This window comes from Erithacus rubecula (assembly GCF_903797595.1).
Source record: "Erithacus rubecula genome assembly, chromosome: 2".
NCBI classification, from domain to species: domain Eukaryota; kingdom Metazoa; phylum Chordata; class Aves; order Passeriformes; family Muscicapidae; genus Erithacus; species Erithacus rubecula.
Genome location: NC_136685.1, coordinates 54,386,619 through 54,412,793, shown reverse-complemented (window position 1 = coordinate 54,412,793; position 26,175 = coordinate 54,386,619). Strand labels below are relative to the sequence as shown.

Genomic DNA, 26,175 nt, shown 5'->3' with positions numbered 1-26,175 from the left:
CCCATCCCTAGTAGCTCCTTTTTGGATAGTGTTTATACAGTAGCTTTCTTATTTTGATTTTTACTTAAATATTTGTAGTCTTTCCTGACATTCATTGCTGATTCTTAAAATTCTTTTTGTATTCAGTAGATACCTGTAATTTCATTGTAGAACATTCCTTATCTGTGGATGACACTTAGTAATTAAATGCCTTTTCATGTTTCTTGATTTTTTTTTTTTTGTTGCTGCTGTCAACTTTTAAAAAATGGGATATTTCATTGTGACTGGACTTCCATCTGAAAATTATTGGCTATTGTAAGGTAAGGAGACTTACATTGTTGTCCAGAAATGTGTGTTGATACAGACAATTTCTCTTGTGCAGTAGACAATTTTGCTGACAACACCAACAAAACTGGGTTTGGAAACTTGACAGCCAAAAGTGATTCAGCTCTTTATTCTTTAACTGCAAATTTTGAAAAATCCAATATACCTTCATGTGAAAGGAAAGGATTGAAATCCTCTTCACTTGCTCTGTCGTCTGCGTTCAGTGATGATTTGTGTAAAGGATCATTTTGTGAACTTATGAACAAACAGGCAGAGCAGCAACAACCAGAAAGTGATAATGCAGTAAGTCTGGTTCCTGATGGTCAAGATGTTTACTCTAGCATAGGAAGTAACCCATTGAAATGCAAGAAAACACAGGACTTGCAGTCCTTGCTGGTGCAGGATGTGGTTTGTGATTCTCTGAGTCCTGAACACAGCATTCCTCTTGTATCCTCAAAAACTTCTGACTGTAATAGTAATGCAAATTTTTATAGTCCTCCATGTTTAGCAAGTGCTTTAGGAAACTTGGCTCTTGATAATGAAGTCAGTCATACTATAAATAAAAAGAATGAACTTCTTGAAAATTTTTCTTTACTTGCACAAAGTAGAGAGAAAGAAGGCCCCTCTTCAGACATGGGTGCTTTGCCATTGTTAAAATTGGGAAGTACATCATTGGCTGACTTGCTTCAGGAGCACCAGGAAAGCAGTGCTAGCCACTGTTACTCTTTGGCTGATCTCTACACCCAGTCAACAGCAAGTCTCACTGATAGGAAATTGGGAACCTCATCATTATCACAACTAGTAAGTCAACCCCAAGCTTCAGGTGGGATGCCAGAGTTAACAGGATCTTTGTCTTCTCTAGCCCTTTCTAAAGTTTCTCCAGTAAAGGAGGTTGAGAATTTATCACTCTCAGATTTAATAGCAGAGACTATTGAAATAGATAAAACTCAGGAAAGAACGGACTTACCTTTGTGCGACGTAATTGAATTGAGGCCCTCCCAAGGTACCAACATTGATTTAAGTGTCCTTGTAAAAAATGCAGATGTATCTACAGAGAAAAGTGTGGTAGGACAGTCAAGTATCTTCAGTCCTGAAACAAAACTTGTAAAAGAAAAACAGGGAAAATGTTCTGGTTTTGCCAAAACAAACAGAAAACCCAAAAAAGGGCATGGTCTTAAGAGGCAGGATTTGTCCGTGTCATGGATAAAGGCGCTGCGTGCAAGACCTTCAGCTTTTGCTTTAACCTTGTGCCTCCGTTATCCTCCCAAAGGGTATAAGCGGCGTGCAGTTGGGATACATAAAACTTTCCTATACAGTAGACAAGTGCAAGATGTAAAACCCAAGGAAACTGGTCCTACAGTAGCCATAACACCATTTGACTTCAAATCAGCATCTCCTGATGATATTGTGAAAGCTAACCAAAGAAAAGCTTTTACAAGGCAGTAATGAAGAAAAAAAAGCATCAATGTTGATACTGCATTATATTAAAAAAAAAATTTATATGGGACCTATTTATGATCTGGAAGTGATTTTTTTTTTTAAATTTTTTAAGTGGACATATTGCAGTTCTTGTTGATAGGTAGAAATTTGTATGTGAACTTTTAAAGTGTTGCACTGAATATCTTAATTTTTCCATAATTTTCACTGACAGTTTAACATTTTTAACTTTTGCAAGGTCTTGAACTTTACTATACAGATACTATGTGTACAAAATTCTGTAAACACCATTAGACTTCTTGAACTGTTGCTCTAGTTGTTGAAGGTACAGTTCATTGGGAAGAACAGTGAATTATTATTTTGCAAAGTAATTTACTTTTGCTATATGGTGTATAGTTTGGGGAGCAGGAAACTCAGTTTATATTACAACTGTTTTATTAAATGTTCTTAAGGTTAGATTTTCTGATAAAGGTATGTTATTAAACTGCCAGTCTTGTAATTGATGTTTCCAGTCAATGTCATTATTCTGTCTTTATACTGACCGCACTATTACAGCAGAAATGCCTTTAGTTTTTAAAAGCCTCAAGGACCTCAGGTTTTGACAGTTCTGGTTGTGATAGTATATACTATAGTTTTTGATAGGACCAAATTTTAGGGGAGCAACCAATTAAATTGCTGTTGTGCCCCCTGACTCCTGTTAGCTGTCAAAATGTGATATCCAGCATTTTAAACCAGCAATTTTATAGGTATGTACATTCTGCATGTATTTCATAAGAAATTTCCCTAGGATTCTATTGTTTATTCTCAAGTCTTACAGAGTAGTATCAGTTCTTTCAACTGTAGCATGAGAGTCTTTGCTCAATGGAAAAAAAAATTAAGGCAAAGCCTAAGTGCTATTTGTGTCTGCCTCTTGTCTTTTTTGAAGAAAACTTTCTTTAGAAATGGAAATGCATTCTCTTCTGTTGTTTGCACCCATTGCTGTTACTTTGAATCTTTAGATGAAAGATCCAAATCGGAAGATTCTGGACTTACTATGGTGCCCTGTTATTCAAATTAGTGGCTGCATGTATGTTTTAACTTTTCTTTTAGTACACATTATGACCTTTAATATATTTCAAGTCATTGTCAATATTTTAGATTCAGAACAGCAATAAGTTCAATAGAGATACTGCTGCAACTAGAAAAATATATGTCCATACACTTATGCTGAACTTGGCAGCTAGTATGAAACAGTAGGAATGACTTTCATCTAGTTTTAATCTAATTCTTGTTGATATTACATCAGAAAGAAGACAAAACCTTTGGGTTTATTCCTGACTTCAGGTTGCACTACGATTTTGTTTCTAAATAAAATAAAATATGTTCCAATTCTCTCAGGTACAAATTTAATGGTCTGTATATTTTGCTTGTTTGTCTAGTTGATGCATTTGTCATTCAGGACTAAGAGCAGTGTGATCTTTGACCTTGTGAATGAAATAATGTTTCTTGCCCTAATTAATAAAAGTTTTATATAATGACAGTGCTGCAGTGTTTATATTCAGTTGACGTGTTAATCTATCCTAACCTATTTGGAGTTCCTTTAAAGAATTAAATAATACAATCCACTATACATAATGATTGATAAGTTCATTAGCAGGAGCATAATTGTTTTCCTGAGAAGACTTTCTATAGAAGTCTGATGGATACTGATTGTAATACTGATTGTTTTATTGATTAGTCATAATAGCAAATTCTACTGTGTCAAGAATATGATATGCTTTTCAGTGATCTGTTTCTCTGCAGCTAGTCCAAGCTTTAACTTATCCCTGCTTAAAAATCCAAGTCTGTTTTTCCTACTGACCAAAGGGTCCTATTAGCAGAGTTTGTAATTAAAGTTCTCTTTTTCCAAAATTGTGTGTATTGTTCTAGAAGAGAAATTCTAATTTTCAAACATTAAATAAGAGTGCAAAGTTTGGCATTGTCATGCCTGTTACATTTGGGGGTGGTTTTGCTTTCCTGTGTTTCAGATACTCCAGAGGACTTAGAAGTCTCTACTGACATTAATTAATATATGTGGATCTTTTAAAATTTAATAGCTTGCTTTCCCATCTAAATCTTCTCTTGTTTTCTTTTTGGTTTTGATCTGCTTCCCCATTCATCCTGACTTGCCTTATTTGCATAAAACTTCTTAGCATTTGTAGTAATTTTAGAGCATGAACTGGACACGCAACTAAATATAAGTCCTGTGGATACCATTGGAACAAGTAGTAGGGAGTAATGTGTAATACTTGAAGCTCAGTTTTGACATAGTTTTCATGCAGATTAAAGCTTAGACAAGTGACTGAAGCCAAAGAGCATCAGCACTGTGTGTTTATCATGGATTTTTCTGTGGGATTGTTACCTTAGTAAACAACTTTGGATCTTGTTAGGTAGCTAGATTTTCATATATAATTACTTTTTCATTGGCATTTGACTGTGGTGTTAGTGGTCATGAAGGAGCAGTATATGCTGTTCAGTGTGTAAACAGTAGGGGAGGGATTTTTCTTCAGTTTGCAATCCTGAATCCTGAAGTGAGCCCTGAATTAATACAGACCTGCAGGCTCAACATTGGAGAAGGTACCTAAGTGGTAGATAAACCTGAATTATAATTAATTTTCAGCAGAGATTTGTTTTCATGCCTAGACAATTTTATAGTTTTGTTTTTCTAAACAAAAAGTATTGTGTCACTATATTTGCTTTTTAAATTAAGCAGGTATTTTAATATTTTCCTTAATTATTCCTTTAATTCTTTACTGCGAATGAGGTTTACGGTATCAAGGACATGTTTAATTGTGTTAGAATACTGCATGATATGGTATTTGGCATTTTTATGTAACAACTTTGTTTGGCCTTTGCACTGAAGGGTTTGTGCCTAATGAGTGTTAGAATTCTAGTAAACTAAATCTGCCTGTTTTATGCTTGACATGGTGAGCTTATTTTCTTAATTTATGTATGTAATCCCCCCCTCCCCCATTTTGCAGCTACTGTCTATCTTTGGGTAATATGAGTAAATTGTGTTACTTGTTTGCAATTCACATATTAACGTTGCAAAATACTTGTTCATGTTTGCATATAAACAGAAAAAGATAATATTAAACTGCATAGGCATACCACTACTGTATACTCCTAAGGCATTTAGTACATAAAATTTGTTTTGTGCATAATTTTTAAATGGCTGCTGACTATTTTTAATACAAAGTTGACTTCTGGATGTTGCTTTATGTATGTAAATAAAATGCGTATTATTAAAGGACTGAGTTAATTACCATTTCTTGTTAACTTACCTGATAGAAATAGAGTTGAATGTTCTATAAGGTTTGTATCTGTTGTGGAAAGACTCCAGTTCTTGTCTAGGTTTGCATGGGCATTCTTTGCACAGAAGGTTCCTGTGGAGAAAGTAAATCCATTTGGACAGTTTTCAAGATTTTAAGTTTCACATGCAGCAAGCTGCTTGAATTTCTAGAACTTTGCACAGTAGTATTTCAAAATGTTATTTCTAAGAGACTGATTGGTGCAGGGAGATAGTCTTTACAGTCCCATGTTTTGCCCTATTTCCTTATTGTGCCATTCAAAAACATTTTTCTGTAATCAGCAATTTCTGAAAATCTGCATTTATGCAAAAAGTTGAGCAGCAACAACTACTACTGCAAAAATGAATGTCTGGACAAAAAATTTGTATGAAGGTAGGATATGGCTTGATGTTTTATGAAGCATATCTAGTTTATTACAGTGCCATTATACAAGAGCACTAGTTTACCTTTATATAAGAGCTGTAGACTAGGGTTATACAATGGCATCTTTTTCAAATCTAAAGTACTCAACAGCTCAAATTTTTAAAATATTTAAAATGTTAGGTTTGATTATAGATCAATATTTCAAGCACATATTTCATAACATTGTAATTCGTGTAGTAAAGTCAGGATTTTTTTTTTCTTCTTTTATCTTTTATTTTTATTTTTTAATTGAGTTGAATTTTTACAGATATCTTACATATTTGGATTTTTTTGTTTGTTTCATTTTGTTGAAATGTAGACACCTGATAAACTTTATGTTCAATTTCCTGCATCCAGACTTCTAATTAGATGACAAAGAAATGTCATTAGTCCAAGTTACTGGTCTGCACTGGAGAACAGTGTGAGGAAACAAAAAAACAATGGTGATTTGTTTTATTTATTTAAGTGCACTCTTCTGAAATTGCTCTCTCAATGCAGTTCAATGGGAATGAGTCTTGTTTCAGTATTGCTGTATTATGCAGCAGTTGCTCCTTTGTGTAGTCTATTCAAGTACACCATTTTACCAAAAAGTAAAAGCTGATTGCAGTTTGTGATTTTAGGTAATTCTTCAGATGAACAATATGTATGAAATTGCTCATCAGCTTCTAGCACAATGGAAATGTTCTTTATCTGGTTTGTGGATTCGTTACATTGCATACTTAAAAATTAGAAACATTAGAAACAATTGTCAGTGACTTCTCAGGTATGTCAGTAGTTTGTTGCTCAAATAATTGATTAGAATGCTTAGTGTTAATAGGATTCCTTTAGAAAATAACCCATAATAAGACCAGAAGATGACTAGAACCTCTAAAATTGGTTGTAGTCTGTAGAGATTAAAATTATATTTGAAAGAGAATCCTTGAACCATTTCTTAAGAATTAGACTTATGAAAACATTGTGAAAATTATTTTACTCTATTTATAATGCAATTATGGAGATTTTAGAGAAGACTTGCTTGTGAAGTATTTACTTGTCATCATTGAGGTCCCAGCTGACTGGAAGCTGGTGAGCATTGTCATGGTTTTCAAGATGGGCATTACGGAGGACCCCAGAAATTACAGGCCTGTCAGTCTCACTTCAGCATCTGATAGTTATGGAGGAGATTATTCTGGGAGGTATTGAAAAACATCAGAAAGACAACACTGTCAGCAGTCACAGCCAGTATGGCTTCATGAGAGGAAAGTCCTGTCTGATTTTGTTTTATGACAAGGTAACCCGCCTAGTTGACCAAGGGAATCCAGTTGATGTAATCTTTTTGGATTTCGGTAAAGCTTTCATTACTGTCTCTCACAGGATCCTTCCAGACAAAATGGCCATCACACAGCTGGATAAACACATCGTGAGATGATTCTTGGCTCATGGATTGGGCACAGTTTATAGTGAATTTATAGTGAGTGTGATGACATCAGACATCTCTAGAGAGGCTCCATCCTCGGTCCTGTGCTCTTCCACATCTTCATAAGTGACTTGGATGCAGGACTGGAAGGAATACTGAGCAATTTCATAGATGATGGAAAACTGTGAGGAGGTGCTGACTCCCTTGAGGGCAGGGAGGCGCTGCAGAGAGGCCTCAATGAATTGGAGGGTTGAGCAGTCACCAACCAAGTGAAGGTCAACAAGGAAAATGTCAGATTCTGCACAGGGGTGGGACAACCCTGGGTGTACAGACAGTCTGGGGAATGAGAGGCTGGAGAGCAGTGCCATGGAAAGGGACCTGGTGTTCCTGGTCCATGGCAATGAGCCAGCAGTGCCCTGGAGCCAGGAGGGCCATCCCTGTCCTGGGGGATTCAGGGACAGCATCACAGCCAGGCAAGGGAGGGGATTGTCCTGCTCTGCTCTGAGCTGGGGCAGCCTCACCTCCAGTGCTGGGGGCAATTTTGGATGCTGCAGTATAACAACATTAAATTATTGGAGAGCATCTAGAGAAGGCTCATGAGGATGGTGAAGCCTTGAGGGGCAGCCCTGTGAGGAGCAGCTGAGGTCACTTGGTCTGTTCAGCCTGGAGGAGACAGGGAAGACTTCACCACAGTCTGCAGCTTCTTTATGAAGGGAAGAGTAGGGGCAGGCACTGATGGTGAGCAGTAACCAGACTCAAGAGAATGTCCTGAAGTTGTTTCAGGGGAGGTTTAAGTTGGATATAAGAAAAAGGTTCTTTTCCTAGAAGGTGTGATCACAGCACCAGCCTGACAGAGTTCAGGAGGTGTTTGGACAATGCTCTCAGGCAAGTGGTGTAACTCTTGAGGATGGTGCTGTGCAGGGCCAGGAGCAGGACTTGGTCCTTGTGGCTCCCTTCCAACTCAGAATATGCTGTAATTTTGTGATTTTGTCAATGTATAGAGGTAATAGTTGATGAAGACAGACATTATTTTGATATTTTGAGTCTTTTTATCCATAATATGAAAGATTGAAAGCATAATACAGATTTCTCTTTTTTGACTGGTGTCATATGTTCTTGACATGTGTCACATCTCTCAGGTGTCCTTGTCCTAGTATTAGTGATATTCCAGAGAGTGCAGTTTGAAACACAGTCTTGTAGTAAGTTGTAGTCTTGTAGTCTCATTATAGTCAAGACAAGCAAAGATTTTTGTTTCAGGAAATGAAACATAGCTGGTATTTATGGGGTCTCTGAGAAATCTTCCTTAAAATTCAAACTTCTAAGAAGTATTTGTGTGAAAATGGTACTCTCAGTGAAAAAAACATGAGTTTTCTGCATTTTCATTTAATTTCTACTTTTTTTTTTTTTTTGTAGCTAAACTAGTTTTTCATTTCTTTTGGTTGTGTTAGTGTTACAGAACAAACAGATACTAGTGATTGAGCAAGGTTCTATTCTATTTCGGGCACAATTAACGGAATTTTTTACCACTTTCTGACATTAAGATTTTTGATTTTAGTGATGCTTGAGCAAGAAGGAGGTCAGATGTCTGTGAATATGCAGTCCTTGCAGGAAATAAAAAGTCCTGCAAACTGAGTGTTTGGTTTGATCTAGGGACAGAAAGGAATCTAGAGTTGAGCTGTCTTTGTGGTGGCAGTGTCTATTTTGCTTTATGGTAATTTCTCAAGAATAACACCAAGAACAGGTCTATTTTTGTAAATATTTAATAAGAAACAAACTTCACAGTAAAGAGTCAAAGTCGAAAGTAAGGCTCAGGAAGCTGAAAAGCCTTACTCATGACATGCCAGATAGTCTAGGAATAGAGCACGGCTCACATTTAAGTCTACGTTTGTAGATATTGAGCTTTACTTCTTTCTTTCTCTAATAGAGAAACAGTTAATAGATGTTAATAGAGAAAAAGATATTTTTTTCACTGGCATGCATTTTTGGTTTATGCTTTTTATTAATTCAGCATGTACTCAGGATTTTGATGTAACTGTGAATACAGTGTGGGCAGTTTCAAGAAAAGCAGAAATAAAATTGGCAGGTGCTTACCTGGCATTTTATTAATGTTTCTTTTCGTTTTCTGAACTTTTTCTTGTCTCTCCTGGATAAGTATCTTCCTTCATTTTTGCTTTACAGCAGTAGCAGTTAAAAATGAAAAAATCACACAAACATCACACCACAGTGTGGGTTGATGTAATTTGCTGGTTTTTTGCTGCTTGAATGCAGCAAGATTTGGCTTTAGTTCAGAATGATAGCTGTTTCTCCTTCCATGGACAAATACTTACTTCTGTCTTTTTATGTTGCTGGTGGACATTGTGGTAGCAGTTACTTCCTTTTTGCAAAGTCTCAGAATGCAGATTATTGTGCTTTAACAGATAACTTTTATCACTGTTGGTTGTGGTTAATGGACAAATGAAGTTGGGAGCCTTCAGTGACAAAAAACCCCAACTGAAACCAGACAAACTGATACTTTTGGTTTTTATTTATCGGGAGAATTCTAAAGAAGAGGAAACTTTCTGAAGTGATAATGTGCAATATATTTCCATTAGATTTAGAGTTCCTCAGGTTTTACTGCCTGCAATTTATAATATCAGGCTCTGATGCTTTGATTTTGCTCATTTGAAAATCCATTATTTATGCATTGGTAGCTCATAAGAAACTTCTATTCCCAACTTCAGTTGCCTGCAGTAACTGTTCTGTAATATTATGATTCTCAAATGCCTGCTATAGAGCTGAGGACGTGTTGTACTTAATTATACTCAGATATGTTATGCATTCCATCTGTGACAAAGAAAATGTCTTTTCTCAGTGGAAATGTTTGAAATCTGGCATGATATATCTTAAATCATGGAAAGTAAATTTAAGAGAATTTAAGACTTCCGTGTTTTGGTTAAGAAAAATATATACAGAGTCTGTGAAGTTACTGAATCTTGACACGGAGGTACTGTGTGGGTTTTAGGAAGGAAGTGGCTTATTTCAGGGAAAAATGTGTCACAAGCAATGAAAAGCTTTTTAAAATCCTTTGAAATACATTTTTGAGATTCTCCTCATACATACTGTACACCTACACTGGAAAAAGTGACACTCCAGGCTTTTCTGAGTTTTCCTTTATGGTCCCCTAACACTGGTTTGGTTTACTTTTGTTAGGACAAAGTGTAAACCAAAACAAAGTCAGTCATTTTTGTAGATGACTGTATCATGTATGAAAATTGAGTGTTTTGCTTGGATGCTAAGAGAACTTACATGAAACTAGAAATGGCTGTGTCCTTTTTAGAGCATTGGGATTCCAGAAGAACCAGAGAAACAAGGGAAATTGTAGCACCACTTGTTCTTACAGTGTCCTTCTATCTCAGTCCATTCAGGTCACGATAAAGATCAACAATCTCTTGGTTTTCTCAGTGTCTTTAGAAGGTAAAGTGAAGAATTTACTAAATTCTCAGATGGGGTTGCTGGATTGCCAGGAAGGTATGATTGGAGTCAGATTTTTTTTTTAAAGAAGTTTATCTTAAGGATGTGTGAATCACTGCTGCTCTAGTGCTATAATGTATCAGTTTAAAGATTGTAAATCCTACCTGAAGTTTGCACTTGAGTACTTAAAGCAAGGCTATTGGGAATGCTGACATGGTAGTGTTTTGCAGTGGAAAACTAATGGCATGGTGCATTTCTGCTCTAGATACTAGCAAGCTGTCTAAGTGCTAGAAGTGGCATATCCAATCCAAAATAGTGGGAGCAAAGGAAACATTAAAATACATTACCTACTGGTAAAAAGGAGCTTGTGTGCTAACAGGAAACCTGGGAAAATTCAGAAAATAAGTTAAAAAGTAAAAGCCAGGATGGTGTAAAAGTGCAAGCTTTAAATGGAAAATTACTTCACAATGTCTGTTTATGCAAAATGTTTTTCATTGTGTTTTTCAAGCAATACTGTTCCTTCCCTAGAAAATTCGTGTCATTAATGCAAACTTCATCTCTGTGCAGTCTTGTGGATGTATTTCTGCAGTATTGATTTGGAATTGTTACAAGGCGTATTAGTAGCTGCAGTTGCATAGTCCTAGTGTATTATGGTGCATACATATCAGACATAACAGAAATCACTAGAAGTGCCTCTAGTTACACTTGAACTGTTTTCTTCTTGGGTAACAAGAGATGACCCATTTTTTCGTCATTGCAGCTTCTGTGTTCGCAGCCTTTTGGTCTTCAGCAAGGACACCTACAAATACGTGAAGTATCAGTTTCCTTCCTTCTGTTATACTTGTGATGATTGAAATGGCCATTAAAATTAAAACTCACGAGTCTACTGTCAGAAATTAATGCTTAAAATGCCAGAAGCTTGGAAAACTAGCTGACTTTATTGTGGAAAATACTTGTGTCTGCAGAAGTAGTAATGCCATATTGTCAAAGACATGAAAGAGCTTTAAGTGGTTGTTGCTTCAGTTCTTTTTCTATGTTTTTACTGCCTATAGAAGCTTACCCTAAGTGGAAATTTTCTATCTAATAATTCCAAAATATGAGTTGAAGTTATTTTGGGTACTCCTTGTTTAAGTCCCTGCTGCAACTTTGTGGTTTGAGAATCACATTTTCCTATTTTTAATGTTTTCCTCTTCCCTGTTGCTGACCCACATAGACAGGAAAATGACTAATTTTGCTTGTCCCCTAGGCAAGATGGCATAACTGTGTATACACCAAGTTCTGTGCTTGATTTGAAAAAAAGGAAAAAAACGTGCTATCCAAACATCTTACATAAACATTTTTCAAAGCAGAAATGTGCTTTAAATTTATGCTTTTTAATGCCATTTTTATGATAACATGAATGCAAAAAGCTATTACAAGACTATAGATGCTATCTGTGTGCTTACATGTGTGACTGTAAATGTGAAGAGTAAAGAAAAAATGAAGCAATCAGCTTGAGTCCGTGCGAGTTCCCTTCTAAAGTCATGATAGAGTGAAATGCACTGCTTCAGGCTGGCAAATGACATTTTTCTGGCATCGATTGTACCTTACTTCAGCTTGGCCACGATCTGTGCTCTTCCTAGCAATGGTTTCCCTGATAAATACAGTTAGAGCTTAGTTCTAGGATTTTATAACAGTTAGCCACTCAAAGGCCTGCTGTCAAATAAATCACCAAATGAATGGTAGGTTCTCTAATCCTTAGCAATGTCAGTGGTTGCTGGTATCATCCATAATGTATTCCTTAGGGAAATATGTCTTTCTGGTGTATAATCTGTTGTAATTAGATGTTTGCACAAACTTCACCGCAGTGGTCCAGGAAGACTTCATGGGTTTTCAGATAGCTTAAGATTAGTTTCTAGATTTGTGGTAATAGTTGTGTGAACTTCTTTCAGTTATATTTTTTTTTTCTGCAAATATTTTGGTTTTGATTCTGTGGAGATTCTTGATTGCAGATGAATTAAGTAGCTTTGATCAGCCTACTGCATTGATGCAGCTTGTTTTGCAAGTTAGATTCAGAGATCTTAGCAATTTCACAGCTAGCATTCAAATATTCTTTGGATTACCAGTAAGATACTTAAATAAGAAAGAATTCTAAAATTCTGGTTTTTTTCCTTTGTACTTTTAGTAGCCATTGCTTCCTTTTCATTTCTACCCTTCCTCAAATGTACTCTATTTATGAACAGGACAAGATGACAGTGTGGCAAGCTAATTCTGTTTATTTAGGAAATGAGTAGGGTGCCTTCCATTAGAATTAAAGGAAGCAGCAAAAGTAGTTCTTGATTAAAGCCTGTTGATCTTACAGTGAAGAAAACAGAAAATACCACAAAAACAAACTAGAATAAAATGTGACAGTATAGCATGACTTAGTAGCATCAAACTTCTTTATCTAAGAGTTTCTATCTCAAGCTTTGAGAATGTGGTCGTCCTCTCCTGTAGACGTATTTGGTTATTACTTGTCTTTTGTTAAAGATAGCTGCTGTTGAGTAGGTTTGTGTGTGTGATAATTGAACTTTCATCTGTGTAGTACTGAGGACAAAACTGAGATTGCACTTTCTTTCCAAAAGGTAGGAGTTGCTCTAGTTTAGGAGGTACCTACAAAAAGAATAGCATCCTTTATAACACAAGAATATCTGGAAAGTCTAGCAGCAAGAGATACTGGTGGTGATATAGCTAGTTATAACAGAAATGATGATCTTTGAATGGCAGTAGTAAGGTAGAGTAAAATAGTGGTTCACCAGCATAGTTATGAGCACTCAAGCTCTCTTCCAGTTGTGAGCAGTCATGTGGGATAACACAACTTCACATATCCTGTTATGTTATGGACAAATTACCGAGAACTATTAGATATGAGTGTGGCTGGACTTTGAGTCTCATTTCCCTTTGTTTCTCTTCTGATGTTCCACTATGAGTGGCAAATAGTATTGAGACAGAAAAATATTTAAAGTGGTATTGGATAAAAAATAGGGAAAACAGTCTGCTAAGTAGAAGCACATGGTGAATGTAATCTCTAGTATTGAATTGTAGGTTTTGAGCGTATTGTAGTGTATTGATGTTGCACCTACAACCTTTGGTTTCATGATGTAAGAACTGAAAATTATGCTAAAAGGAGGAGATCCTGAGTTTTTTTCTCCTGCCATTGTTTTTAAAATCGAATGCCTCTAGAGTACTTAAACTGTCCCGTCTACATAGAAATAATTTGTAAATCTAATTTTATAGAATTCTTTTAGGCTGAATCTGGTATAAGAAAGTGTTAGTAGCTTTTTGGAAATTTCTAGGAAAGAATTGCGATCTTGCAGTTATTTTTTTAAACGCCCCCACTTAACATGTTGATGTTGAGTAATAATGCAAAATTGAACCAATAGCATGAAGCATCATCCTTTCATCTGAAATTTTGAAACAGTTTAAGTGGGGAAGAGTAGGTTGAACAGTATTAGTCTTATTTGAAGAAAAATGCAAAGGAAAAACATCACCTTGTTAATTACTTTTCTTGGTTCTCTTAGGTGTTTTTGCTTCATTATTTTACATTTAATCCTAGTACAAGAAGTGCTGTTGAAGGGGGTATGTTCACTCAGCATGTTTCCTTTGAACAGATTGTGTGAAATGTTTAACTTGACCTAATTTACATGTGCAAAGATCAATGTATTTTTAATTCCTTTTGTTTCCGATTTATCGTTTCTTAACATTTAATCTTTCTGAATGCTATAAATTTGAACATTTAAAATTGTTATCGTTAAAGTAATTGTTCAGGTGGCTTTTAAGTGTATGCATTTTACTGCTAAAGATTCAATTTTAAAAAATAAACTCAGTTTATTTTTTGGTAAACTCAGTTAATCTATTACTTAACTTTTTACAGGTTATACATTTTCAGTAGCTACTTAAGTTTTGGGTATTAAGACATCAGTTGGAATAGCAAAAGAGGTAGGATTTTCAAGTTGTAGTGCCTTTGAGCTAATCTGTTTTGCAAAATTGTAAATATCATCTCTCCTACTCTATAATATTTGGTTATACCTCTGGTAATTAGGTGTCTATCAGCTCCTAGGTCTGGGATTTATGTATTGGAACCTGTCACCTCTCAGAGGTACCTTTTCCATCGTTCATGTGTATTATTGGTTCATGTGAGTTATTTACCGTAGTTAGATATTTACCTTGTGCAGTGTCTCTGTGTGCACTGCTACAAATGCCTGCTCTGAAAAAAATTGCCATTTTCATGGAGGCACACAGGCAGGCCCTCTTCTAGATTGCTTTTAAAAAGTGAGAGCAAGTATTAGGTGTAACATCTTAGTTCCTATTTCACTTCTTGTTCTTGAGTTCACTGAGCTAGCAGCTTTGCATAGAACACAACTCTTTCTGAAGGCGAGCCTGTTAGAATGTCAGTCTTGCGTTTTACTTGTTTTGTCTTCACTGGAGCCTGTTTTCCAGCGTAATTACTTCCAGTCTGGTTAATACTGTCAGCTTTTTCCTTGTCAGTTTCCTCAAATTATTAAAATTGTTCCTGATTAAGAAACCCAAACATCCACTGTTAAGTGTTTTCACAGTGACTGTGTCTAATTTATTTGGTCAAAATAATAATTTTAATGATTTTTATTTTGTGATTTAAAATAGCACACTTGTTTTCACTGTATTAGAGAGAAGTTTTTTGTTGGCAATGATTTTTTTGTGTTCTTATATCTAATTGTAGTTTTCAGTACAGAGAACCATAATATTCTTGGGTTCATTTTTTTTATATTACGACTATTTAGAGTACTATCTATATGTATGTTTCAGAAGAAGTAGTACTGGAACTTTGTTCATCTTTGTACCTTAGTATCTCTTTCTTCTGTAGCAGTTTTCTTTCTTCATGAAAGCAGCACAATGTCCTGAAGCAATGCTTTTTGAGTTCAAATCTCCATTATGGACATGGACTGTGGAATTCAAGAGGCATTTAAGTATTTGTAGCAAAAATGTTACTCAAGTCTGCTTTGAGTTCTGTATATGAACAAATACTGAACACAAAGATGGTTTTGAACTGAGGCTAACACCCAAAGTTGGTTAGTAGTTATAGTGGGATGGTTTTTAGGGGAGGGTTGTCTCTTGCCTAAGTAGAAGAGCCCCTTGAAACATCAAGAGTCTGAACATTTACTGTGCTGTGGGTGATACCCATATCATCCAGAGTTTCTGTCAAAGTAAGGACTTTGTACTTAGTTTTGCCAGATCCCAAAGAAGTACCCTAACTACTGACTTAGGAAGAAGTCTCCATCTATGTTGGGTAGAAGGTCGTTGGCATGGCAAGAATGATCAAGAAGTTTCATTGAACCAAAGCAAAAATCCTTGAAATACTAACTGTTCCTCATAATGTACTTCCATTTTTCAGTTCCATTTTTGCTGGCAATCCTATACCTCCACTCCTACTGTCTTTACCTTTTATGAAATTCTAGTAAATACTGTCTCTTCCTTTATCTTCGTTATAGGTAAAGCTTTCAAATTGGGAATATTTGGCTGACTTTTTTGTAAAATATGTAAGTAGAATATGTCTAATTTTTGTCTTTTTAAGGGAAAAACACACAAACTGAAAGGGGACATCTGAGGATTTGCTGTTTGATTACCCTGCTAACAGAAATACAAAAGTCAATATCAGTCAGTGAGTTTCTCCCTTGTACTCAGTTACAACTCCTAGGTTTTTTTATTAAATGCATTTGTATTTCAATTTACAGTAAGGGATGGGTGTTTGTGTATACACAGTATTATCAGTAATTGTTGTACTGCTGGACCTTAATTTTTTTTTTTTTTTTTTTTGTTAACCTATACTCAACCTGTTGAACACTTGCTTCTTTAAAATCATATCTTACATAAGCCACTGAACTGCTTTTTCACTAACTGATAAATTTTTGATACGTGATTAGGATTTTGGCCTTCTGAAACCACCAGTCTTCCACTCTGAAATGTGCCTTCTGCTGTGGCATTGCCTTATGCTGTCTGCATTGCCATCCCTAAAGTCATGGAAAGGATCTATTGAGATTGTAATGTCACCAACAGAGAAGACTGAGGATTCACAAAACCTAAATTTAGATAAGGCTTTAGCTGATCTACCTGGAAGTTCTTACCACACAAGTTTCTTGCAATTTTCTGGAACTTAAAAATGCTAGAAATATTTGCAGTTTTAACTGTCAGGTAGGGCTGATAAAAACATTTTCTTCTGCAACTTTAAAGGGCTACCTTGCTATGTTTCTGGAGAAAGTTTGCAGAATGATTGTGGTGAAGTTGAACAGATGTAAGATAATTTTGCTCTTTAAATATTGTCAGTTTACTTCTATGTTATTCATGTTCGCTGTTCTTAAACTTCTGTTTCATATTGAAGTAGTTTTGGTGCACAAAAGTTGTGGACCAGGAAAGCTTTCTTTTTGCAAAGTGCTTTGCACTCCTTCAGTGCAATCCAATAGGAATGTACTTGCATAAATAATGTTGACCTGTATAGGGCATGATGTTGTTTCTGAATTGTCTGGATGATGTGCAGGCAAATAGCACCATCCTCTGGTATTATAACATTAATAATAAATTGAACCTGAAATTGCTATTTGTTATTTTTGGAAATTTGATATAATTCTAATAGAACGTACATATTGTACTTTCGGTTTTACATACTCATTTTGGGCCAAGGTTTAACAGAAATTCTGGTTATTTGCATGGGCTCTGAGTTCTGTTCAATTAAGTGACTGGCTAAAGGGAATATCTTTTTAGGGTTATCCTCCCATAGTGCTGACTCTGCTCTTTGCATGACCATTTATGGTAGGAAGTTGCACTTCAGAAATATCAGACTGAGCTTTTTGTAAATCTCAGTGAAAGACAATTCACAGTCATTTAGGAAAAATTCGTTGAGTTAGAAAACACCACCAACGACTTACAGTTGTGTATCTGGGGGAGAGCAAAGGTGCTGCTACAGAACAACTGCAAATGTCTAATGAATTATTTTTATAGGAGAGCTTAGGTTCAGTTACGGATTGAGAATGGGTATTGTTGGCATTGCTAGAATGCAGAGCAATACACCTCCCACAAATTAGGTTTCAGTAGTTACAGGATGAGTTGTGCTGAGTTACAGTCGTGTGAAGGGCTGAATATGAGTCCATTGAACTATAAGCAGTAGGTATGAGAAATATCACAGGGACATCCTTTTGAAAAACTTGGTGGATGAGCAAGTTGCTGTTTGATTGCTGAGTTCCTATTGGACCTTTATGCATTTTCTGTATCGGAAACATCAAAAGGAGACAGCTGATGTTTGGGTGCTCTCAAAAATAAAACACGCACCACCCCCCAGTCTGCCTTTCTGTACAGGAGATCTCCGCTCTTCTACAGGGGAGGTGTTGGCTTAGTGAAACTGGAAATCTTAAGAGTTTTGCTGCAGCATCAGTGCCTGTCTTTCCTCTAACAGATTAACCATGAATGCAAACCAGACTAATTATCCATGTTTCTGGAAGGACTGTATTGATGGTCTACATATGGAACTGCTCTGTGTGTTGCTTAAACATAATTTCATAAATGTTGGAATGTTGTATTAAGCATCCAGATATTGAGACATACAAGTTTAAGTTGTGAAAATGCTGAATGCTCCCACTTGTAATAGACATGAGTAGAATCATGTTCTCTGAGACGTGTTTCTGTGGCAACATTAGATAACCTAAATGAAATGTACATCATTCAGTGGAATAATTGCAGTAAGGCCTTGCTGGAAAAGTAGTTTTAATAGGTAGCCTTAATTTTTGCTTGCAGACTTGGCCATGTGTAATTTAAATAAGTCCTGATGCCTAGAAAATTCTCACAGGAAGATGTTTGTTTCAGGTGAGAAGAGCAAGAGAATGCAGCTGTAACTGGCTGCTGGATTCTGTATCATTTGGCTTCATTCAGGGAGGTGGTATTTATGGCAAGAGACATGGTGAAACTCCAGAAATTTTGGCTATGTTTCAGACAGGAAGGAAAATGTGTTGTTGCCTTGTTCTAACACATTCCACTTCATCCACTCAACCTGATTGAACATCTGTGTCTGTGTCCTTCTAATCCTCTAACTTATTCAGTTGTGTTCAGTTTTTTTGTTGAATTAGCCTTTGTGCCCTAAACACAATATTAATTTCTTCATGTCATTCTAGATTTTTTATTGCAGTTTAATTTTTGTACTTCATAGTTTCATACTCTTTTATCTAGCCATTTGCAGCTTCCTACCTATTTTTCCAATCATTGGCTGTTATTATTTTTCATGTTTGCTCTTTTTCATAGCTGGCATTTGCTTTCAGTTCTGTTCATTTTCTGTTTCTTTTCTTTATGTTTATCTCTGCAAGTAACTTGTCATTGAGTATGTGAACTCTTTCTTTCTCCTTCTCCTTATACATAGTTTTTCCCCAAGTTAGGTTGTTCACTAATACTTTTTTTTTTTTTTTTTTCCTTCCATGGTCACTCATTCTCTCATTTCATCTTCTCTGCTTGACTGATTTTCATTCTTCTAGTCTTTGTCTGTCCTTGATAATCTGTGTGTCTTGCTACTTGCCAGTTCTCACTATACTGTTTTCTTCTCTTGCCCTTCAGTTTTGTTTGGTTTTTATGATTTATCTAGGACAAATGTATGCCTTCAGTTTGTTGATGTGGTAGGAAACTATGGAGACCACAGGAGAGGTAGAATTTGAGTTCAGGTGACACAGTTGTGAGCATCCTGGACAAAAATGGTTGTAGCAGCTACATACTGAATGTTGATCAAGTGTTTCAGGGATTTAGTTTTTAAAACTTAAGCCATAAGAACATGTGCAAACTGTTTGGTGAGGCAACATCAAGTGAGTTTTCAGAATGTGGAAAGATCACTTGAAGAATTTAGTTTATGCAAATAATACTTTCCTTAGGTGCCATTTAAAAAAAAAAACTGCTGTATCTTTTATCTTCCAGTTTGTTTGTTCTCCCTGTTTGGAAGTTAAAAAAAAAAAAAAAAAGATCAGCCCCAAGCAGGACTCTCACTTGAACAAATTAAGTTTTAGACTAGAGATGTCAATTTGCTGAAAGCTGCAAACATTGAAAGTAGAGCAAACATTGAAAAAGAGGTGAGGAGTGCCAGCTGTCTGTAGCAGGCTGCCAGCCCTTCTGACTGTGGCTGCTGCGCACCCAGTTGTTGCAGCTGCATGTAGTGAAACAAACTGGTTCTGGAACTTCAGTCTTGGGGTAGCAAGTTGTCCATTTGTGTGTTGTGGATCCCAGAAAACTGGCCCATGGTGGAGAGACTCAGGAATATCACCACTCAGGAACCTGCTGTATCTCTCTTCTTTCTTGCTGTATCAAACCTTAAGAACAAGCAAAAAAATTTCTTGTAGTTGGGTGCAAATGAAAATTTTTATTTTCTGCATTTTTCAGTGAAAATGCCTACTCCCAGTTTAGTGAAAAAAAATCATATTCACCATCTGAAACTTTGCAGAGAAGGTAATAGTTATAACAATGAGACCAAGTTACCTGGAAAGCCCCTGATTGTGGTTTCTATTAGGAAATAACCTTTCTTTTAAAAGAAAAAGTTCAGAGTTCTTGTTTGGAGAATTGTTTTCAGTAATATCTTTAGAATGGCTTTGTCTCATCACTGGGTAGTGACTTAGCAAGTTGCCTTTTCTATTGTTTTGGGCTATTGCATTAGTTTTGGAAGTGCTGTGGATGTTCAGTAGCATCCACTTGTATATTATGGTTCATAGTAGCATCATGTCATATGGTTTCCTAAAACTGGGTATTTTGAACCAGCTTAAATATTGAAGTTTGCATATAGAAGGAATTCTGTAAGTTGAAGTTCTCACACATGCAGACTTTGCAGAAGTTTTTTGGGTTGTGTGACATGATTTATTAGATATTAATATAAACCCAGATATATGTGGGCAAACAGGTGATACATGCTTCTGCGCATGAAATTGTGTGGTATCTACATGTGTTTTACTCACTCATGTGTAGTCAATATTTGAAATATTTTCACAATTATAGGATTTTAAAAATAGTTTAAAATCATAGCACAGCATATAGGAAGGGGAAGTACTATCTTGAGAGGAGCCTCAGTTATTAATTCTGCTTTTCAGACAGAACAGTGTCTTCTCATGGCATGTGTACCAAGCTCATGATATGGTGCACAAAAACAGTGCCCTGGTTTTTTTTTATGTAATTGGTGGCTGTTGCTGTATAATTAGCAGACAGTGGCTTGTTTGTGGTTATATAGAAAGTCTGTAGAAGAGGAAGGGATGCAAACTGTATCTTATAGATTAGAAAGGGTGGTGTTGCATGTGTGGTTTTTTTTCATGGCAGTCCTGGTTTAAGCAGCATTAGGAGGACCTGCTTAAGTAACTTTATTCTGTCTCTCAAGTGTCAGTTAAATGTAAGATCCTCAGCCCCATTCAAAATTGAAATAGTATGCAGCTGCTTTCAAGTGCACATCTGTTTTTGAAAAGAGAAGATTCAGTATAACCAATAAAAATGTCAAAAGCATTCAATGCAAACTGCCTACAGTTAATTGGAACATAATTCCCTCGAAGGTATGATTCTTTGCTAGTGCTTATATACCATTGGTAAGTTGGTTTGTAAGACATGGATTTATTTAAATGGGATTGCCATCTGAAAAAGCATAGGATCAAGGCATGCCTGAATTGACATTTGTCTTTGTTTTTCAAGCTTAATTCAGGCACATTAAATATTCTGGTTCATTGTATGAGAAACATGATTCTCTGTGCAATGGGGTTGTTCAATGCAAAGTTTCAGTACCAGTTTAGAATTTGAGTGAAAGTCTACTTGGTAGGAGAAGCTCCTGTGTATAGGAATTGAAAGCAGTGGCATTTTGTTACTGCTGTTAGAAAGATATGGTCATTTGAACAAAGTCAATGTGGATTTAAATACCCAGTGCTAGTGTGCATTTCTCCAAATATACCAATATCCATTTGATCACCCTGTCCTTGGGAGAACAGCTGTTTAACAGACTCTTCATTTACCTCTAAACTACCTGGGAACAGACTAGACTGTCAGTCAACGCTTCCATTTGCTGAAGTCTTCCATAACTCCAACAGAATTAGAGAAAAGCTTAATTTTTATCTTTCTGTTGCTTTCACTGTTAAGTATGTATATGAACCAAAAGTGAAAAAAGGACTTATCAAGCCTGTTATGTTTGATAATGTCGCAAGAGTAATCTTTTGATTTGTTTGTGCAGATCTTCAACAGGTACTACTTACAACCAATTTTAGAAAAGAAATCCAGAGGGAGTTGCTCACTGTAAAGGGAGGTGGTTGACTAAATCTGTATACTTTTGCTATTCCATCTTGAACATCTGTGTTAAAGACAGTCCCAATGTTTTGCTTCCTTCCTGCATGTGTATTTGTCTATGTCGTCATCATCATCATCTATGTATATCAACCTGCAGGTATTTTATTGTGCCATCTGATTTTGGGATTATACTGCTAACAATTTTGAAATTATATCAGGTGTCATTAGTAATACTTTTTGACTAAGTCAAATGTCTGTTAAGTCAGAAGACCAACTGGCAGGCACAGCAAAGGTAAAAACACAGCCAAAGCCAAGAACAATAGAAGAGTACTTTGCCAAGGTTGTATTGGAGTAATGGCAGTGCAGGTCTGTTCCCTTTGGTGTTAGGCTGATCTCAGTTTAATACTGGGACAAGGTTCATCAGCACAATTTTAGTTTTATAGTAGTGTTTGACTTGTAGCTGCAGTCTGCTTTAGCCTAGGTGCTCTGATGTCACTGCAGTCTAAATACCAAATACCTCTCTGGAAGCTACATTGCTTAAAATAGGCTAGAAGTGTGGGGTTCTGAACATTATGAATTGTGAGAACTATCATGCTGATAAGCCTTTAAGGTTTTACTTCTTAATTTTCAGTTTTGATTTTTATAATTTATAAATGTATATTATATGTTTCCATGGAAGGAAGGTTTTTAAATTTTCCTGATGTTAAGTCAATCAGTGCATTTACTTGTAGGAATGCACACTTAAATTTACTTCTTCCAGTGTTTAGAGTAGTGAAATGTAATGAGGTATTGGGACTTCTTTTGGAGTTTGTGAATGATATATCTGTTTTTATGATTTAGGAAATGTATTGCCATTGAATTACCTAGGTATGTGTTTGAGAATGTCCAAATGGCAGTAGGCATGGAGAACTTTATGAAGGCCTTGGCAAAAGTCTGTATATGCTTGTAATCCTTTCCCTTCAGAAGCTTATTTTCCACAGCCGCTTTTGTCATAATCAGATTGGGATTACTGTTTCCACATTTTTTTCTGGGTTTGTAGTACAGCTCAGTTCCCATAGGGTACCCTGCTTGTAGATTAAGAAGTGTTTTAAGAATTGTATCAGCTTTGTGCATTGACTTCCTTTTAGTTCCAAGGTGCAGCTTAAGGATTTGCATGCAGTCTTTAAAGTGCCAAATAGCTTTTGCTTTGCCTGCTAGAGCAGATAAGAATTTATCATGTAGTTTTCTCCGGTTCCCTATAGATTAGATAGTAAAGTATACTCCTTTCCCAGCCTTCTGTCCTTTGTAATGAAGCCATAATTATTAATCTTTAATGGCGCCTGCAATGCATAAAAGACAGACTTGGTCCTTATCTCAAATGTGCTGCTTGATTTTATTGTACTTGGTTATAAAAACACTGAAGGCAGAAAATTGTATTTGATGCTTCTATCAGTAGTGTTACTAATAATTCTTGCCTTGCCTTTTCATCTGTTTGAATGTCGCCATTCTGGGATTACTTCTATGGTTTAATTTGTCTTTATATGATCCCAGTCTGCTTCCTTGCTCCACCTGTATTTTAGCATTATTTATTTATATAATTATTGTTATTGTTATAAAACTAAATTATATATATAAATAAAGACAAGAACCATCCAAACTGTCAGCTTTAAATGGACTATTATTTCACTTTCTCGTGTTGTGATTTTAGTTTTGTATCTTTCAACTTGTGGTGGTTCCTAAATTCTAGTTTTAAGGTTTTTTCTCTCTCAAATACTCCATTTGTTGAATGTATTTAGTCTCCTTGTACAATTTAACTTGGAGTCTGTGTCAAACACTGCAGTATTATTTGTACAGAGTAAAGCTTAATTTTGAAATTGATTAGAGAAGGTATATTTTGTAAAACCTGTGACTTTTGAACGAATAGATTGCAAGTTATTTTCAAGTCATATAATACTAATTTTTGTCTTTTCTTTCAACTAATCTCATTTCAATTTAATTGTGCTTTTAGTAATTATTAGTTCCTTGTAGCCAGATTTCGAACATTGTATTTTCTGAGAATTCAGCTTTGAAATGACATGTAAAGCATTCATGTTTACCTGTCAGTTGAAAATTATGTCTGCTTGAAAATGTTAGAATTGATGTAGAAATTTTTACTGTAACTGAAGTGTTTACTTATTTAAAAAAAGTTGTAGGCGATCTCTTTAAGAATTTGAAGAGGAAACACAATCTTTGTGCATCATTAATAGTCCCTGTCCAGTGAGAATTTTATATTCCGAATATTTATATTTGTTTGTTACATTATTTGAGATTCCTGTAAGCTGTGCTTTCTGTTGTTGCCTTTATTTCTCTTACTTTGGTTTCTTATTTGTATGCAACTATTAATAAACCACATACAGACTACTTCTTCCACAGATCTGCAAGTGGCATGTAAATAAATGAGTATCAGCAGATAAGACAAATGAGGGATGTGAAGACCAAGTCATCAGATAAATGTCTCCATCTGTATTGTGATTGTTTGATTTTTTTGGTTTGCTGTTGTAGACATGTCTGTGGTATTCTGTTTCCTTGCCTGAAATCTTCAGCAGCCTTGACCGCAACCATTTATGTAACCTGCAAACCAATATGATCTTGTGGTTTAAAGGTGTAGCCGTTGTGCTTTAGAAGGAAGTGCAGCATTAACATAAATGAGTAGGGCCAAATGGCTCCAGCAGTTCATCCAAATGTAGTATATCTGAAGTACTTGAAAGAATAACTTGGTATTCATTTGACTCTTGAATATCCAAATTGGTCTAATACTGGAAGTGTAGTGGCATTTTTCTAGTTTTCAGATACACTTGTAGGTAAAGCGTGTTTAAAAATTGCAACTTAATTCTGAATTTGGGCTATTGTTTTGCTTTGTCACATGTGTAACATCCTTCAGAACACAAAGTGCAGCAGCTGTCACAAATGCTGTAAAGCAGGAAGTCTTTTTCCTTGAAGGAAGAAGGGATCCTAACATAATAACAAGGGAACTGTGTAAAGAAAATTACTAGTTTGCTTCTTTTATATAAACTCCTCCTCTGCAGAGTAAATAGTATTTTTTTTTACAGCTTGATAAGAAACTGATAGCGCTGTAGGGCTATTAGTTCTGCAGCTGTTTTCACAAAATTAAAAATGAACTTGAATTCTGTTTTAATTTAAGATATGGTAAAAGTTAATGCATTTTAAGTAATTAAGTTTCAAGGTACTTATTTCTAAGTAACCTTCAAATTAGCTAGCTTTGGAGTTTTGCTTGGCTTCTTGAGTGTAAATCAGTATGAGAAAACACTGTTTTCAGGTTTTAGGGAAGGCTTTGCAGCCCACACATAGCTGGTGCTGCTCCTAGCATTCCATGAGATGGACATATTTTGTTGCTTTACAGTGTTAACAATGTTAAGGCAAAAGAAAAGCTCTAAAGCAGAATTAATCCAATCATCTAGTGAGCACCTGCAAACTGTTTCCTTATTTCACATTGCATTGAAATGCTTCTGATGTTCTGCAGAGCTGCTTCTAGTAAAGCTCTGATAAATGCACAGTGTAGGTGTCATGTGACTGCTTGGAGATAGAGGTGATATTTTCGCAATAGATCTAACTGTAGATTATTTTGATTAATTATGTAATAAGACACTGAAATGTGAGAGTTGGTCATGAAGGACTGGTATTGTTGGGTTGGAGAGAGGTAATGGGACTTGTTAAACTTTAACACCTGTTAGTCACAACCTTAAGTTCAAACTTACTTTTTGTCTATTACTAGGAAAAACAAGGGATTCCCAGTCAGCCAGAATGGAATCTGAAATTGTGCCAAAAATTACCAAAATGACAGTGTCTGGAAAGAAACAATCTATGGGATTTGAAGTTCCATGGTAAGCCAAGCCCTCATACATCAAGGTACATCAGCAGCTTTTCTTTCAGACTGATGCACCTGTAGCAAGTTTTCTTCTTATTTTTTCTATTTTTCATAGCAGTTTTAGTGTCACTCTTCAGAACTAACCATCTCAGCTTCTTGTTTGACTCAGAATTACTTTCAGAATATGGTACCTCACGTTTTGAGTTTAACAAATCCTTTCACTATGAATAGTGCATAGAGATATCAGGTAGTCAGATTATTTAAACATCCGCTTCATAGAATACTGAACTTTCTTGGTGTTCGTTTATTTTAAATTTAGTTCTCTAAGTGGAATTATGAAATCAATAAATCTTAACTGTAATTGCTTGTTCTTCAAAGGAAGTTATACATTTAAGAATAGTTGATGGGGAAAACAATCACTTATGGCTAAACCTTGCCTTCCTCTGCAGCTTTTATTAACTTTAACAGGTGTGCAGGGTACAACTGTTGTAGAGTTCAGTTCTACTTGTGCTGTATAACTAGAGTGGTTCTAATTTTATCCTGACTTGGAACTGTTGAGCAAGAAGACAGACATCTGAATCAGAGTCTACCTACAGCAATAGCCAGCATTGAATAGCTAATGAAATATATAAGGGCAGGGCATGTATATCAGAAAGATGGTCCATGAAATATCATTGTGTAGTATTCTGTGGCTCCCCACAATTTTTATTTATTTTTTGTTTTTGTCTATTTGTATTAAAAATGGTTAATGT

General features: G+C 35.8%; 1 protein-coding gene across 2 annotated transcripts in view; it reads left to right on the top strand.

The window, feature by feature from the left end:
* Positions 1-26,175, top strand: part of HBS1L (HBS1 like translational GTPase) — a 63,691-nt gene that overhangs the window by 7,232 nt on the left and 30,284 nt on the right. Inside the window, exon 5 of one of the 2 annotated variants that reach the window (XM_079297955.1) lies at positions 25,331-25,439. In XM_079297955.1, coding sequence (XP_079154081.1) covers positions 25,331-25,439 — 109 coding nt within the window. Of the gene's footprint in view, positions 1-304; positions 3,260-25,330; positions 25,440-26,175 lie in introns of those variants that run through there. The other variant, XM_079297956.1, reaches the window with a different exon arrangement.